At 40.6% G+C, this 14,029-nt stretch overlaps 2 protein-coding genes across 2 annotated transcripts; both read left to right on the top strand.

Moving 5' to 3' along the window:
• Positions 1 to 5,228: 5,228 nt before the first annotated feature.
• LOC135616204 (auxin-responsive protein IAA17-like) lies at positions 5,229 to 9,355 on the top strand. Its single transcript, XM_065115399.1, has 5 exons — positions 5,229 to 5,822; positions 7,053 to 7,282; positions 7,723 to 7,864; positions 8,329 to 8,390; positions 9,075 to 9,355. Exons 1-5 carry the CDS (start codon positions 5,356 to 5,358, stop codon positions 9,110 to 9,112), a joined length of 939 nt encoding a protein of 312 aa, XP_064971471.1. The 5' UTR covers positions 5,229 to 5,355; the 3' UTR covers positions 9,113 to 9,355.
• Positions 9,356 to 11,731: 2,376 nt separating this feature from the next.
• Positions 11,732 to 12,985, top strand: LOC135636500 (probable xyloglucan endotransglucosylase/hydrolase protein 26). The gene is made up of 4 exons (XM_065148192.1): positions 11,732 to 11,918; positions 11,999 to 12,099; positions 12,181 to 12,374; positions 12,453 to 12,985. Exons 1-4 carry the CDS (start codon positions 11,789 to 11,791, stop codon positions 12,859 to 12,861), a joined length of 834 nt encoding a protein of 277 aa, XP_065004264.1. The 5' UTR covers positions 11,732 to 11,788; the 3' UTR covers positions 12,862 to 12,985.
• Positions 12,986 to 14,029: the final 1,044 nt, after the last annotated feature.

Below are 14,029 nucleotides of genomic sequence, written 5' to 3'. Positions count from 1 at the left end.
TGTTTTCAGGAGCTGCTATCTAGTTTGAGAGCCTCCACCAACACGATTGCCATGAGTGGCTGAGCTCTCTCGGCTGTATACGGACTGCCATCATTATCTTTCTTACACTCCATTGTGTGGATGCTGCCTGCCACATTAGCAGCAACCAAAGGTTTAAGTCTCGACAGTGATTGGGTATCCTATTACTGGGGCTCGGTACAAAAGTTACGTAGAAGCCTGGTGGTTGGAAACCAGATGGTCTTCACGCTTCTCTTCAGCAGCTGTCGATTCTTTTCGGTGCCTCAAGTCGAAACCCTAATGAGTGCACAGGCCATCTCGAGGAAGACAATGGGGAGGCCTACCACCATTTCTCTTCCTTTGAAGTCATAGTGGCGTGATGGTGCGGCCATGTCTTGAGACCACCCAACTTTCAGAGGCCATGCATGGTTCAACAATGGTGCAAATGCGTGCGATGCTTCTCCACCCAGATTGCAGAATCCTACATCTGCATGGGATCTACTGTGTCATACCACTCACATCGTTACCGCCCAACACCGGGTTTCTCTCTTTCTTGGGGTTTGATTCCGAGTTCTCTACCAGGATGTCATTGTTGCTGGTTATGCTGGCAACGCCATAGTGGAGAGGTTCTTGGGGGCCACCTTCTCCCTCGAGCCATGGCAGGAACAGTGGAAAGGAGAAAAGAAATCCCTCCTCCTCAGTGCCAAAGGAAAGCCCACCGAGAGTTGGTATGTGCTCCAATTTGACCCTGGAACTAAAACAAGGCCAGGTCGAGGTGGACATGCAATCACTATGTTACATAAACCACCTACAGAAAAGGTTGCCTTCCACCCTACTGTTCACCATAGGTTGGTCCTCCATGGTGATCAAGTATTCCAAAGCTTCCGTCGACAGTGCTGGTGAACATTTGTCACCTACCGGTAAGCAACATTTGTTGGCCACTCTGGTGGATATCCTGCATGATCGACGATGGAGCACAATGGAATCATTGAGGTTGCGCCGGACCACCATTTTGTGGTGATCCATGGTTTGTTTGACAACCTGACTTCTGGAGAAGACGCACCCCGTTTTTATCTTTATATATATATATATATATATATATATATAGAGAGAGAGAGAGAGAGAGAGAGAGAGAGAGAGAGAGAGTGACAGTCTGCAAGTGACAAGATTTAGGAATATGCACCGATTCCAGTTCCTGCTTCGCCACCGTCCACGTGGGAGTTGGAAGATCAGTATACTGACACAAAATTCCATTACGGGAAGAGAGAGAGAGAGAGAGAGAGAGAGAGAGAGAGAGAGAAAGAAGAGAAGAGAAGAGAGAACATGTCGTGTGGGATTCCTGCTCTGTGGGACCCACTGTGTGGAGTATAGGGAACAGGGTGGGCCCACGTGGGGAAGGTGCAGAGAGCATTAACCAAGAGAGAGAGAGTAGTGTGTCATGTAGTCCACTAGCGAAGTTGAAGATTTCATTTGGTCGCCAAATATTGTGGCTCTTTTCTTTGCTTCTTCCGAGTTCGGATGTCTCTACTCCATGATGCGACGTGTGTCTTTTTGTTCGTGGATGTCGACATCGGAACGCGGCGCCAATTCAGCAATTAGGCATGCCATGTGTTAGAATCACATATACATCAACCCTTATTTATCAGGCTAATTTTTATTACAAATCCATATTGGATTCAGTAACTTAACGAATCTAATCTCAAATGATTCACACCCTGTAATCAATTCGGGTTCGGATCGAACAAGTGGATTAACCCCGAGCTCATTAGCATAGTTATCAAGACCAGTTTCGATTCAGATGCTCAGACCCAAAAAAAATCTTAAATTTGAATAATTAACGGACCTAATTCACTTTTAGATTAAATATATTAAAAAATTAAAATGAATGACAAGCATCACAATTTTTCTTATAGCCCTCGATCGATTGGGTTAAATAAAATCGATCTAGTTTCATAATATAATTTTATTCTATTTTAAATATTATTAAATTAATATTTTTATAATTTATTTTAGAGGATGTTAATGTTAACTTTGAATTAGGATTAAGATAGAAAAATGATATTCTAATCTGACAGCTTCTCTCCATTTCTTCCATCACTCTTCCTGCATTCGCCTCTCTCTTCCCATGGCCATTCTATCTTTATCCATCCTCTCTCTCTCCCCTTTGACGTCTCTTCGTCTCCTTTTCTTCGTTTTTTTTGACATTTGTTTCCATTTCCTATTAGTTTCTTTTCCTTTGGTAATATGCAATGATTTTTTTTTCCATCTAAATTATTTATGATAAGATATATTTTGACACAACTTGCGTGACAATGATAGATAATCACCCCATAGCCGATGTGATGCACGTACGTTGATGAAATACCTCAGGACCGAAAGCGATGAAAGTCCTATCCACGCTGTTTGGATTTGTACAAGATGATGTCGTCCTACTCAAAGCCATCCATGATGACACAAGATAGCACCACATGACATGGGACTGTGCAAATCAGCCCACGTCACGTGGAGAGCATAGGTTGACCTCACGGGCTATCGACGACCACTAACGAATCTCATACGATCGACTCTTCGACAAATAGGTATAAAACCTGATCCCTTGTCCACTGTTAGAGGGAGCACACCTGAAACACCTATATACCATCTCAAGTTGACTTAAACATCGGAGGAATCGAGTTAGAAAATCTCTCTCTCAACCTCGATTGATGTGCAGGAACTCGACGATGAAGAAGCAACAGTTCGACGAGGAAGAAGTAATAGTTCAACGAGGAAGGAAGAGTGCCTCCTTGCTCTACCTCAAATCAATTATGGAGACGAAGCCTAGAGCTGATCTAACACCGACTACCGTCATTTAAGCATCCACGTGATGGACCTTATGTATTCGGAATTGGATCAAATCGTGCTGATCCGTTGATCATAGTATAAAGTTCTTTGATAATTTCTAAGACCATTTTTTTACTTGTCAATACTTCCTACTGTACTTTATTTTGTTAATGTAAGTTTCATTCTAACTTTCATCGTTCATGTAGGTGAATTACATACTCACTTTTTAACTTTCTAAATATTATTATTAATTATTTACTTTAGATAAACAGTATATATTTATAATGTTGGCTAATGTTATTATTTTTATTATATTTTCATTTTCATTTGTTTGAAATTATTTTTATTTTTAATTATTATTATTTTTATAAATATATTTAGTTATTTTTTTAAAAAAAATATTTATTTTATTAAAAAATTATTTTTAATTAAGTATACGATCCAATAGATCGACTCATCACTTCACCATCTTATTATCAATCTAATTATTTTTTTAAATTTAATTTAATTATATATTAGTTATATTAATTAATAAAAATTTTGACAGTATATCACAAGATCCGAAACTCAAATCTCGTCTTCATTATTCATTATTTATCATTTATAATAATAATAAAATACATTCATTTGTTTAGACCTCATTTGGAGGTGGAGTTGGTAGAGATGAGTGACAACATACAACTACTTCATTTCTATTTTGGTAAAATCAAATTTATAATATTTAATCATTTATTTAAAATGGACGGTCGAGATCAATGTTGATGGTGGGATGGATGTATCTACTTGATGTAAGCCTTCGGAACTTTTTCCTATGTGGGTCCAAGTTTCCCTGCAGGTGGGGCCAGCTAGCGTGGCTCAATAGCGGGGCTCCCATTTCAAGGTACTCAAATCCGTCCGTATCTTACCCGTTTAAGGAGGTGGAATCGTCCACGTCCCCGAAAAGAGTCGCCGCCGGCGGGAGTACGTGGCGGGCGTTCGAGGAGCGCAGCGGTCATGACACCCTGGCCGGCCGCCACGTCTTCCTGCCGTGAGTTAAGTCGGGGAGTCTTGGCAGCTGTGCCAAGTCCGAGGACACGGCCCCCTTTTTCGCCTCCGTGCGCCGCCAGCTGGGCGGAGAACAGCGCGGGCCCCAAGCGCGTCCTAGTTCACGTGCACCAAAAGGATCCGCGGTTCCCTGCGTCGAAGCAGACAGGATACTGCCCCCTCCCGACGCCAAAAAGCAGAAGAGCGTCCGCACGAGGCGGGGTCCACCAGACTTCCCGAGCGCGGAGTCGTCGACGCTGGTCGCGCCGGAGACAAGCGAGCTTTCCGAGTTCGAAATAGCGGGCCCCGCGACGACCCGTCCAATAGGGACGCGTGCCGAAAGGCATGGGCGACGCGGGACGGGCGCATTTACTGGCCCCCAGGGGGACCGGGCTACTCGCACGTGGCCCGCACGTGTACGGTGGCCTCGTCTTAATTAATTACTCACTCCGCCCTTTTTTTTTCTTTTCTTTTTCGTATTTGGGGGAAGTCGCAGTCGATGCGCGCGCAGTACGGGTGTGACAGGTGCCGGTTGGTCGGCTCCGCGGCGCGGCTGTCGCTCTCGCTGCTGCCACCGGCTGTACTCGGTTGCCGGTCTGCCGGGGGCTTCCGCTGTGAACGACACGACAACATCCGCTCCGCTTGTGTTTGTGAACCCAATTCGATGAGCTCTAATAAATATTATATAATACGCTCGAATGGGAAGCTTTAACTTTGTGTTAACCCCCCAATACAGAATGGAGATATGGACGATCAATCATCCTTGTTAGAATCGTTCTTCTTTCCCCTTTACGTATACTAATATGACTATTCCCCTCTTTATAAAAAGCACTTTAAAAAGTAATTTCTCTTTTTCTTTTCTTTTTCCTCTTTCTTCTTTATCAATTTCTTTATATGTCAGTATGATATGGTACTCAGCAAGCCTATCTATCTATTTGGTTAGACACACAGCAGCTAACCCTTAAAGAACCAGAAATGAAGATAAAAAAAAAGGGTTCCAACAATAAGGGTGTGACATTACAGGTGGAACTATAAAAGGAAGTCACCGTAAACTATATAGAACAGTGCTCGTTCTTTTTGGTTTTATTTTCTCTGAAAATTGTCATTATCGACGAAGCGTATGACGTAAGACAGACATAAATGAATATTTTTTTATAAAAAAATAAATGTATATTTATATTAGTTAATATCAAAATAAATTAAAAATAAGTAAATATATTTGTTTTTGGTCACACCGCTGTGCGAGACCGGCAGGCGTTTCTCCCATTCGAAAGAAGACATGATTAGACTTGGAATTATTTTTTTATTAGCATTATTGTCCCAAACTAATCATAAACCCAAAAGCTAAAATTGCTATAGGTTGGAAGCTTCTCTCCATCAAACAAAACCAAGCCCAAAGGGTGTCTCCTCCTTTTTTTTACCTTCCACCACCCCTCCCTTCCACTTCCGCTACTTCTGCTACTCTCGGATCGCCACTTTTTTTATGTTCTCTGGTGGTGCTCTCTGCAGACGTCGATGTCACCGCCTCTGGAGCATGACTACCTAGGCTTGTCGGAGCTCCCCTCCTCCCCCGCAACCGCGGTCGAGGAACGGGTGCTCACCCTCAGTGCCACGGAGCTCAGGCTGGGGCTCCCGGGGTCGGAGACGACGGACCGCAAGGACAAGGTCGGGCTCACCCTGGAGCTGCTCCCGCTCCCCAAGAGCTTCGTCTCCGGCGGCAAGAGGGGGTTTTCCGACGCCATCGACGGTGCCGGGAAGTGGCGCTTTGCCGCCGGAAAGGGTGGATCTGAGGTGGATTTGGGGAAAGGCGGCGGATTGTTCTCGCCGAGGGGGGAGATGGCCGGCGGCGGCACAGGGAAGCCCTCCGGCCAGGGGAATGCTGGGAAGGACACGGCGGTGAATGCTGTCGGACAGGAGATGAAGGCCGTTGCCCAGGTCGGTGGTTCCGTTGGGCATGATCGGGCGATGGCTCCTGCTGCCAAGTAAGTGGCTTCAGGTGCTCTCGTGGTGTTCGAGCTATCTAAAGTTGTTGTTTTGGTTGGAAATTCTTAATCAATTTCTGTTCCTCTCCCAATTCTGATGCACATCATCGCTCTGCTCCTAGGCTTTGTTATGGTTTTCCATGAGTTTCGACAATCTGGTGTGTGCTCTCAGTTGCTCTGCTTTTGAGCGAAGAGAGCCAGATTCGGTCGACCAAAGGTGGAACTTTGGTGGCAATGCTTTGACGCTCTGAGAAACACAAGTGTTTTTAAACTAACTGCTAAAACCGTAGAGTTAATTCATTTATTTTGTTGCCGATTAATAATTCTGAACCTTCCTTTTCATTGTAGCCCCTAGTCTTGTGTCCTCCTAATCTTTCCTCTGAATGATCTGGCGACAAAAGCGTCATCTTTCATCCACAACGCTCTGTAACTTCCCCCGCACAAGGATTGCAATCAAAACATTCATTACTCGTTCTACTACTGCTCAGCCACAGAACCGACCCCAGAACACCTTGAAAAGAAAAAGCAATTAATTGAAGATAAGGAAAGGAAAGAAAAGGAGTTCTCAGGATATTTTTTTAGTAATAAATAAAATAATTAAATCATATATGTATGTATATACTTTTGTGCTCTGGAGGAGTAAAATTAATGGATCACTCTTATTTATTCATGGAATGAAAGCATCTGTCCGTGTGCTTGCGTTTGTGTCTTTATTCTTTATCCTTTTTTTTTCTTTTTAAATTTGATTGTATACTTGAACGGAGAAACATGATGGATAGTATTTAAAGGAGAAAATTTTGAAATTTTGTGTGTTTTTTTTTTGTATTAACTGCATTCCTAAAGGATAAAAATATACAATTTGACCGTTGTAGGAGGATTAAGCAATATTTTTCAGATGTTTTGGTGGTTTCACAATCTTGTTTCTAAGCACATTTTTTACATATAATATGTTTGTGATGTTCAGATTGTTTTGCTTCTAATGTTTATAATGGAATTCATTATGTTCATTCTAATTTCCTATTAGATGTCAAGAAATTGAGACATCATGTTCCATATGGACCATAACATTTAGTAAAAGCTACAAAAATTTTCAGTGAAAGCTTTCTGATCTCTTTAGCTTGTTAATGAATCCGTTGTCTGACAGCCTCACGGGAAACTTGTGTTCATGAACAATCAATCTATGAGTTGGGCCATAGAATTCTGAACTTTGAATACATGTGTATGTGACAGGGCACAGGTGGTTGGTTGGCCTCCGATCCGTAGTTATCGGAAGAATACTATGGCTACAAATCCATCTAAGAGTAAGGATGATGCTGATGGAAAACAAGGATTGGGGTGCCTTTATGTGAAGGTTAGTATGGATGGAGCCCCCTACCTCAGGAAAGTGGATCTCAAAATGTATGACAACTACAAGGAACTGTCATCAGCACTCGAGAAGATGTTCAGCTGCTTTACCATTGGTGAGCTTGGACTGTTTCCTTGTTCTCCTCGAGGGAGATGTTTTTTGACTAATAATAGTATCTTTTATGACTCTTCTTTCTTCATGTACTTTAACTGACATGGTTATGTATGTCACTTTTGCAACATACTTTTGACTTTCCAGATTTGCTATATTTGGTTCACAAATGTCACAGTGCAGGTCCACTATGTTACCCTTCTGTGTCCCTTGTATCAAACATGGATGCCTATAAATTGAGTAACTCTTTTTATATTCTTAGCATTGTTTTTACCTTTGCTTATCAGCTTTATTCTGGAATTTGTTCTGGGAGGTAAGACTTGGCTGTCTTTTCCTATGACTTGGTTTGTTTTACATGAAGTATGATATGTTATACATGCTATCATATAATTTATTTTTTAAGTCTCTTCTTTTACTTGTGTTCGGCATTTGTTGTTTTCACAGGCCCATGCGGTTCTCATGGAATACCGAACAGTGATGGATTATCTGAGAGTCATTTGATGGATCTTCTAAATGGTTCTGAGTATGTTCTTACTTATGAAGATAAGGATGGAGACTGGATGCTTGTTGGTGATGTGCCATGGGAGTAAGTGTTCTATCCACTAGACATAAAAAGAAACAAATTGTTTAGGTGGAAGGCGAAGGTTATTGTTGAGCTTCTATAGATTAAACGTGTTATAAACTTCTTGTTTTCTTTCCATTTTGCTTATCATCATAAACTTGCGTTGAAGAATGTATGGTATCTTTTAGTACCTATCGCTGAACAGTTTTCTGTAAATAACCTATGGCTAAATCAATTTAGGCAAGTTTTTAAAGTTAACCAAATACTCGGTTATGAAAAAGCACCAATGCTTGTTACCTTTCGAACCCACATCAATCTGTAATATTATACCATTTTATAGACCCTCTGACTGACTTTTTTTAGCTTAAGACTATTCCATCTCCTTAATAGTGTTTTACTGCTCACAGAAATCACATGTTCTGATAACACTCCCTTTTATAAGTTTAGTGTTTTCGATGTTATTTGACCACAGTTCCTTGAAATTTCAGGATGTTCACTGACACATGCAGGAGGCTCAGGATCATGAAGGGTTCAGATGCTATTGGACTTGGTAAGTATGATCGAGTAAAAATGTTCTATTTCATTTTCTTGATCTCATTTCTTGGATCTGAAAGCATTACAATACAAATGATCTTAAAATCCACAAACCATTCATGTGCTCTTTGTACCTGTTGAATGAATATGCTATTTCATCTTCTCTCTCCTTCATATAAACATGGTCGGGGTAGTTATCAAATTTTACATTGTACTTTGATATTAATATCCAGTGATCAGTTAGTTAATTTCACAAGTATGATGGATTTAAGTTGGATCTGAAAAATAAGTATCATACAATCATTTAGCGCTTTGATCTTTTAGATCATGTGATACACTATGTGGGTTATTTAATGGTATTCTCGTATGTAGTTTAATTGATCTTTGCTAACTACCACTTGAAGAAAAGAATTCTTTATAGCCTAAAACCTAGTTTTTCACTAGTAGAAACATGTTAAGTGGCGGGTTTCCAGCATTTGGTAGTGAGCAAAATGCATATATGTTAATTTACCTGTGAAAAATTTATGTTATGACTGTCATCATTGGTTTAATTAGATAGTGATGATTCTGTAGTCCTCTACTTCATAATTTATCCTCTTTTGTCTTTCTTGTGTCTGCTGTGTTCAGATTTGACTATTTCATAATAAACGTTTTTTATTTGTTAATTCTACACTAACAAAACCTGAATTTCTCTCTCCAGCTCCAAGGGCCATGGAGAAGTGCAAGAACTGGAACTAGGCATCATTGCCAAGGTTAAGTGAATTAGATGGTCCCAAGTTTCTTGTTGAGGATGAAAAGTTCAAGGGTTTAACTAAGCAGTTGTGTTGTATCATATTCTGCGGTTTGCTGTTTGTCATGGACTACGACTTTCTATTAGCTTCCTAAGATATAGTAGGGACACAAGCTTTGTAAGATTGTGCCTTGAGTCTTTGTATGCGTCGCTTGTTATTGTTGCTATATGAATGTTTGGGTTGCTGTTTACGACTTATGATTGCACATCGTTTCCTGTTTCCAGTGTTGGTCACAAACGCTTCATTTATGATTCCGATTCTGACGTATAACAGTAAATATGATGAATGCCCGATGGAAGGGCTGTCTCTTTGTGAGGTCTAGCACAAAAGTCGACTTTTTCTGAAATGAATCAGGGATCATGCATGCCCCATGCAGTCCTCTAATGCTGGTCACTGGACCCTCTGTGGTCAATGATACAAGGTCAATAATGCTAATGGTGGCTTTTGTTCTTGTTTGTATTCTCTGCTCAGGTGGTGATCATTGTCCTTGCCAGGGCAACTATTAAGATCCAGAACTTGTTTCCTTTTGGTCAAGCAAAGGTTGCAGAATCATATGGTGTATTCTCTACTTATGGTCATGGATTTTGCAGGTGACTTCATGTTCACTGGAAAGAGGCTCATGATCCAGCTCTGTGATACTGTTCTGGCAGAGATCCTTGGATGCTTGTGTTTGTGTTTGGGTGCTGTTCATGCATTGTAAAACTGTATGAGTACTAGACATGCATGGTAAAGCTATGCCTGCTATCTTCAAGTGTCTGTGGGGACATGCACTGTATAATTTTTAGTGGTTATGATGTTGTCCATAGAATGGTTCAAAGGCTTCCTCATATTCATCTTAAGATATGAGACAGTGGAAAATGGTGGTGGGTTTATGTTCCCCCAGAATTAGGCTATCCCCTTGGAAGAGTAATGCTCCACTTTTTCTTGGTCTCAATGTCATCTTGTTGCTGTTGGGCATATCATAGGAAGCAACCATATCTTATCTTACTGGTGCCTTAATGAACTCCCACCAACCCATCCCACCTCTTCCCTGTGCTTTATATTCTCTGTGCATAACACTCATACTTTAACCTTGCAAATTATTTCCTCTTTGTCTAGGGTATAGTAAAATAGGAGGTAAGGCGGCTTATATTAACCCTCGTTAGATCTCGTATTGATGGGAATCTCGTGTACTAAATATATATATTTTTATTTATCATATCAGCGTAATTTGGATCTAATATGATAAGACAGAAAATAGAAGTCGACTTCGCACAAATTTTTCTTGACAAGATTATATAATATATATTTAATTTTTTAGAACTATAAACATGTATGGATTATCTTAAAATGAATTCCAAATCTCCTTGACAATTATCAAAATTTACAAAAGAGATCACTCCAATAATAAATAAAAACAAGCCAAAAAATACCATAAATTCAAAGAACTAGTTGACAACTCCTCTTAATGTAACTTGTTTGGTACAATTTTTTTTGGGTAGGAAACATAATTTTTGACTTTTTTTTATTTACATTTTAATAACTTATCATAGTTATCAAGTAGATTTTGAATTCATGTAAATAATATCACATTATTGAAAAATAATGTAAGCATAAACTGAGTTTTTTTTTTAATTTCTCATGAACCAAATTATTAGTTTATTTAAGTTAAAATTTAAAAAATATAAATTATCTGAAATGTGTCCATACTAATTAATTTTTTACTTTTAAAAATTTGAATATAAAGTATATGCATTTTTTTTTGTCTATTCTGCTTTTCTTATCCTTTTTTTTTGTTTTATTTTTCCTTCTTAATTATTACTCCTCCTCTCCTTCCTCTCTTTTTCATTTCCTCCTCCTACCTTTATTCCTTTCTCTGGCCTTCTCCTTATTCTTTGCCCTTCTCATCCTCCTCTTCTCCTCCTCCCCTCTTCGATGCATTCCGCGGCAGGGACCGAGGAGGCAATAATTAATTAGCGACGACTCGAGGAGGGAAATATTGTTTATTCGGTAAGTATTTTTTCTCGAATTCATCAATTTATGAGATCGAATTTACTAAATGCTTCTACTCAGTTCGAATATAAATAAAATATATGAGGCTGGTAGTGATTTTGGTTCGTGAAATGCCAACAATTTGGGTTTTGTTTTCTTTTTTTATAAAGGATAAGTATTGCAAAACCATTAATATTTTTTGTTATATATTACAAATTACATTCATTTATTCTTATCCCATTAATAAAATGAGCAAGTCATGAAATCTTAGCTATATGAATATGATTTCATCATTGAGTTTTACACAAATAATATTTTTATTACAAACTGCATCTGTTACCAAACAATATTTGTTCATCAGACTTATACTCAAAAAAAATATTTTTAATTAAATCAAATGTATTTAATTTTCATTTTTTACTCTCATTAAAATCTTTCTTTAGGCATTCATCCATCTCTCACTACTATTAATTAACTGTGTCACCTGAATAATAATCTATTTCCTTCTAACATATTCATACAATTTTAGACCTTTTTTTCTCATTCTATCTTCTGCCAAAGTTATAACACTACAATCCGTCGTCGCAAGATGGCAAGTCTGCACGCTGTTGTTGTTGTTGTTGTTGCTGCTGCTGCTGCTTCTCTTCTTCTGATGGCTGCCTTTGATGGAGCTCTGGTTCATGCTGACTTCTACAACGACGTAGACTTTGTCTGGGGCTATCAGAACGCAGGAATCTGGAACGACGGAAATAGCCTTTCTCTCATGCTCGACAATGTCTCAGGTTTGCACCGACCGGTTGTTTCCGAGCTTAGCTACGTCGGGTTGCATTCGATCCTCACCCTCTCCTGCATTCATGTTCAGGTTGCGGGATGGTGACGAAGAATCAGTATCTCTTTGGAAGCATCGAAGTGCAGATCAAACTGGTGAAGGGGAACTCTGCTGGCACTGTAACAGCGTACTATGTGGGTTTTAGTGCAGAATGCTTGCAGGTTCTCGAGCTTTAGATTTGATTTCAGCTAATTTGCATTCCATGTTCCTTGCAGTTGTCTTCGACAGGGGATAAGCATGACGAGATAGACTTTGAGTTCCTCGGAAATGAGACCGGACAACCCTACATCATCCACACAAACATCTTCACGCGAGGCGTGGGGAACAGAGAGGAGCAGTTCTATCCTTGGTTCGACCCCTCGGATGACTTCCACAACTACACCATTCACTGGAACCCATCCCAAGTCGTGTGAGTTTGCTCTCTGTTCTCTGTGCTTTTGCCTCTACGTCAGCTGCTGAATCCTTCTAATGTCACTCGTTGTTGCAGGTGGTTGGTCGACGGGATTCCGATCAGAGTCTTCAGGAACTACGAGAGCTACGGAGTTCCATTTCCCAATCGGCAAGCGATGAGAGCCTACTCCAGCATCTGGGAGGCTGACGAGTGGGCAACAAGAGGTGGGCTGGTAAAGATCGACTGGAATTCTGCACCTTTCGTGGCCTACTACCGGTACCTGCAGCTGAGAGCTTGTCCATGGTATGGGCCAAGCAGCAGCGGCGAGTGCTCTGCAGCTTCCCCGGCTAATTGGTGGACCTCGCCGGAGTACAGCACACTGACTTACCAAGAACAGGGACAGATGAAATGGGCGAGAGACAACTTCATGATCTACGATTACTGCAAAGATACAGAGAGGTTCGATGGAGCAATGCCCCCTGAATGCTCTCTTCCCAAGTATTAGCGGAGATGGACGAGCTCGAGTTGATGCTGAAAGTTACCGGTCGATGCTTATTTGAACAAACAAATGAAATGAATGGCTTCGATTCTTTTGTTATTCATACGAGAGCTGAAGAGTTACATCTGCATGAGATCTATCTTTTCCTTTCTTCCACTGTTTCATCATCTAGTGCTCGAGTGCATGTCACTCTCGAGTGCTGTTGATGCTGTTCTATGTCAAAATTGTCATCTTTTTTTCCGGTCACACAAAGAAGAAAGTATTTTGTGTTCGTAGTTCCTCTTCTCCTTTCTAGCATTCTTCAACCAAACCTGCCTGAAACGGAAGATGGGATATTAGACCAAAAGTGTGAAGAATGATCAGGAATACTGCATCTTCATATCTGCAAAACGATCTAAATCTACTATTTGTTTGTGAGGATTTCAAATCATAGTAAATAGAACATTTCCACGATGATTACTCTTTTTTTATTTGGATCCTCTGTTGTGCTGCACATAACTATCCATAATACCTCGAAATTGTTTGTCGGGTACATCTGAGCTCAGTGTCTCCAGCCTCAGAAATGCACAACTCTCTCAGACCCCAAGAACAAGCGAAAGAATTCATGGACCTGTTCTAACTTGGGTGTCATATCGAAGGCTTTCTTGTTCTTCAAACCACATGAAAACAGCCAGCTAAAGAATATGAATACATCAACCATGGCTAAAGCCTATAAATACTGGTGCATCAGTTTCTTCCTTGCAGAGCGCAGAGGCACAGAGGATGGCGAGTTTGTGTGTTCTTGTTCTTATGGTTGCCTTCGGCGGCGGTCTGGTTCGTGCTGACTTCCACAAAGATGTAGACTTTGTCTGGGGTTATCAGAAGGCAGGAATTTGGAACAATGGTGATGGCCTTTCGCTCGTGTTCCACAAGGTCTCAGGTTTGAATCAGTTGATGCTTAGCTCTGGCTGTTCTGCAGAGAACAATCTTTCACCTTTGGACAGTTCTCCATTCTGTAAAAGCCCTGAAAATTTTGTGCGTGATTCTTCGCCAGTACTGTTTCATTTATCTTTGCTTTCGATCCGCCCATCTTATCTACACCCTTGGAAACGCGAACCCATGGTTATCGGAATCGGATTGGACCGGACGGGCTATTTCATGCCGAAGAATTGTCGACCGGTCTACAAATCGCTCC

Source organism: Musa acuminata, chromosome BXJ1-3 (genome assembly GCF_036884655.1).
Source record: "Musa acuminata AAA Group cultivar baxijiao chromosome BXJ1-3, Cavendish_Baxijiao_AAA, whole genome shotgun sequence".
NCBI lineage: Eukaryota > Viridiplantae > Streptophyta > Magnoliopsida > Zingiberales > Musaceae > Musa > Musa acuminata.
The sequence above is the reverse complement of the archived record's forward strand: the minus strand, read 5'-3'. Positions and strand labels throughout refer to the sequence as shown.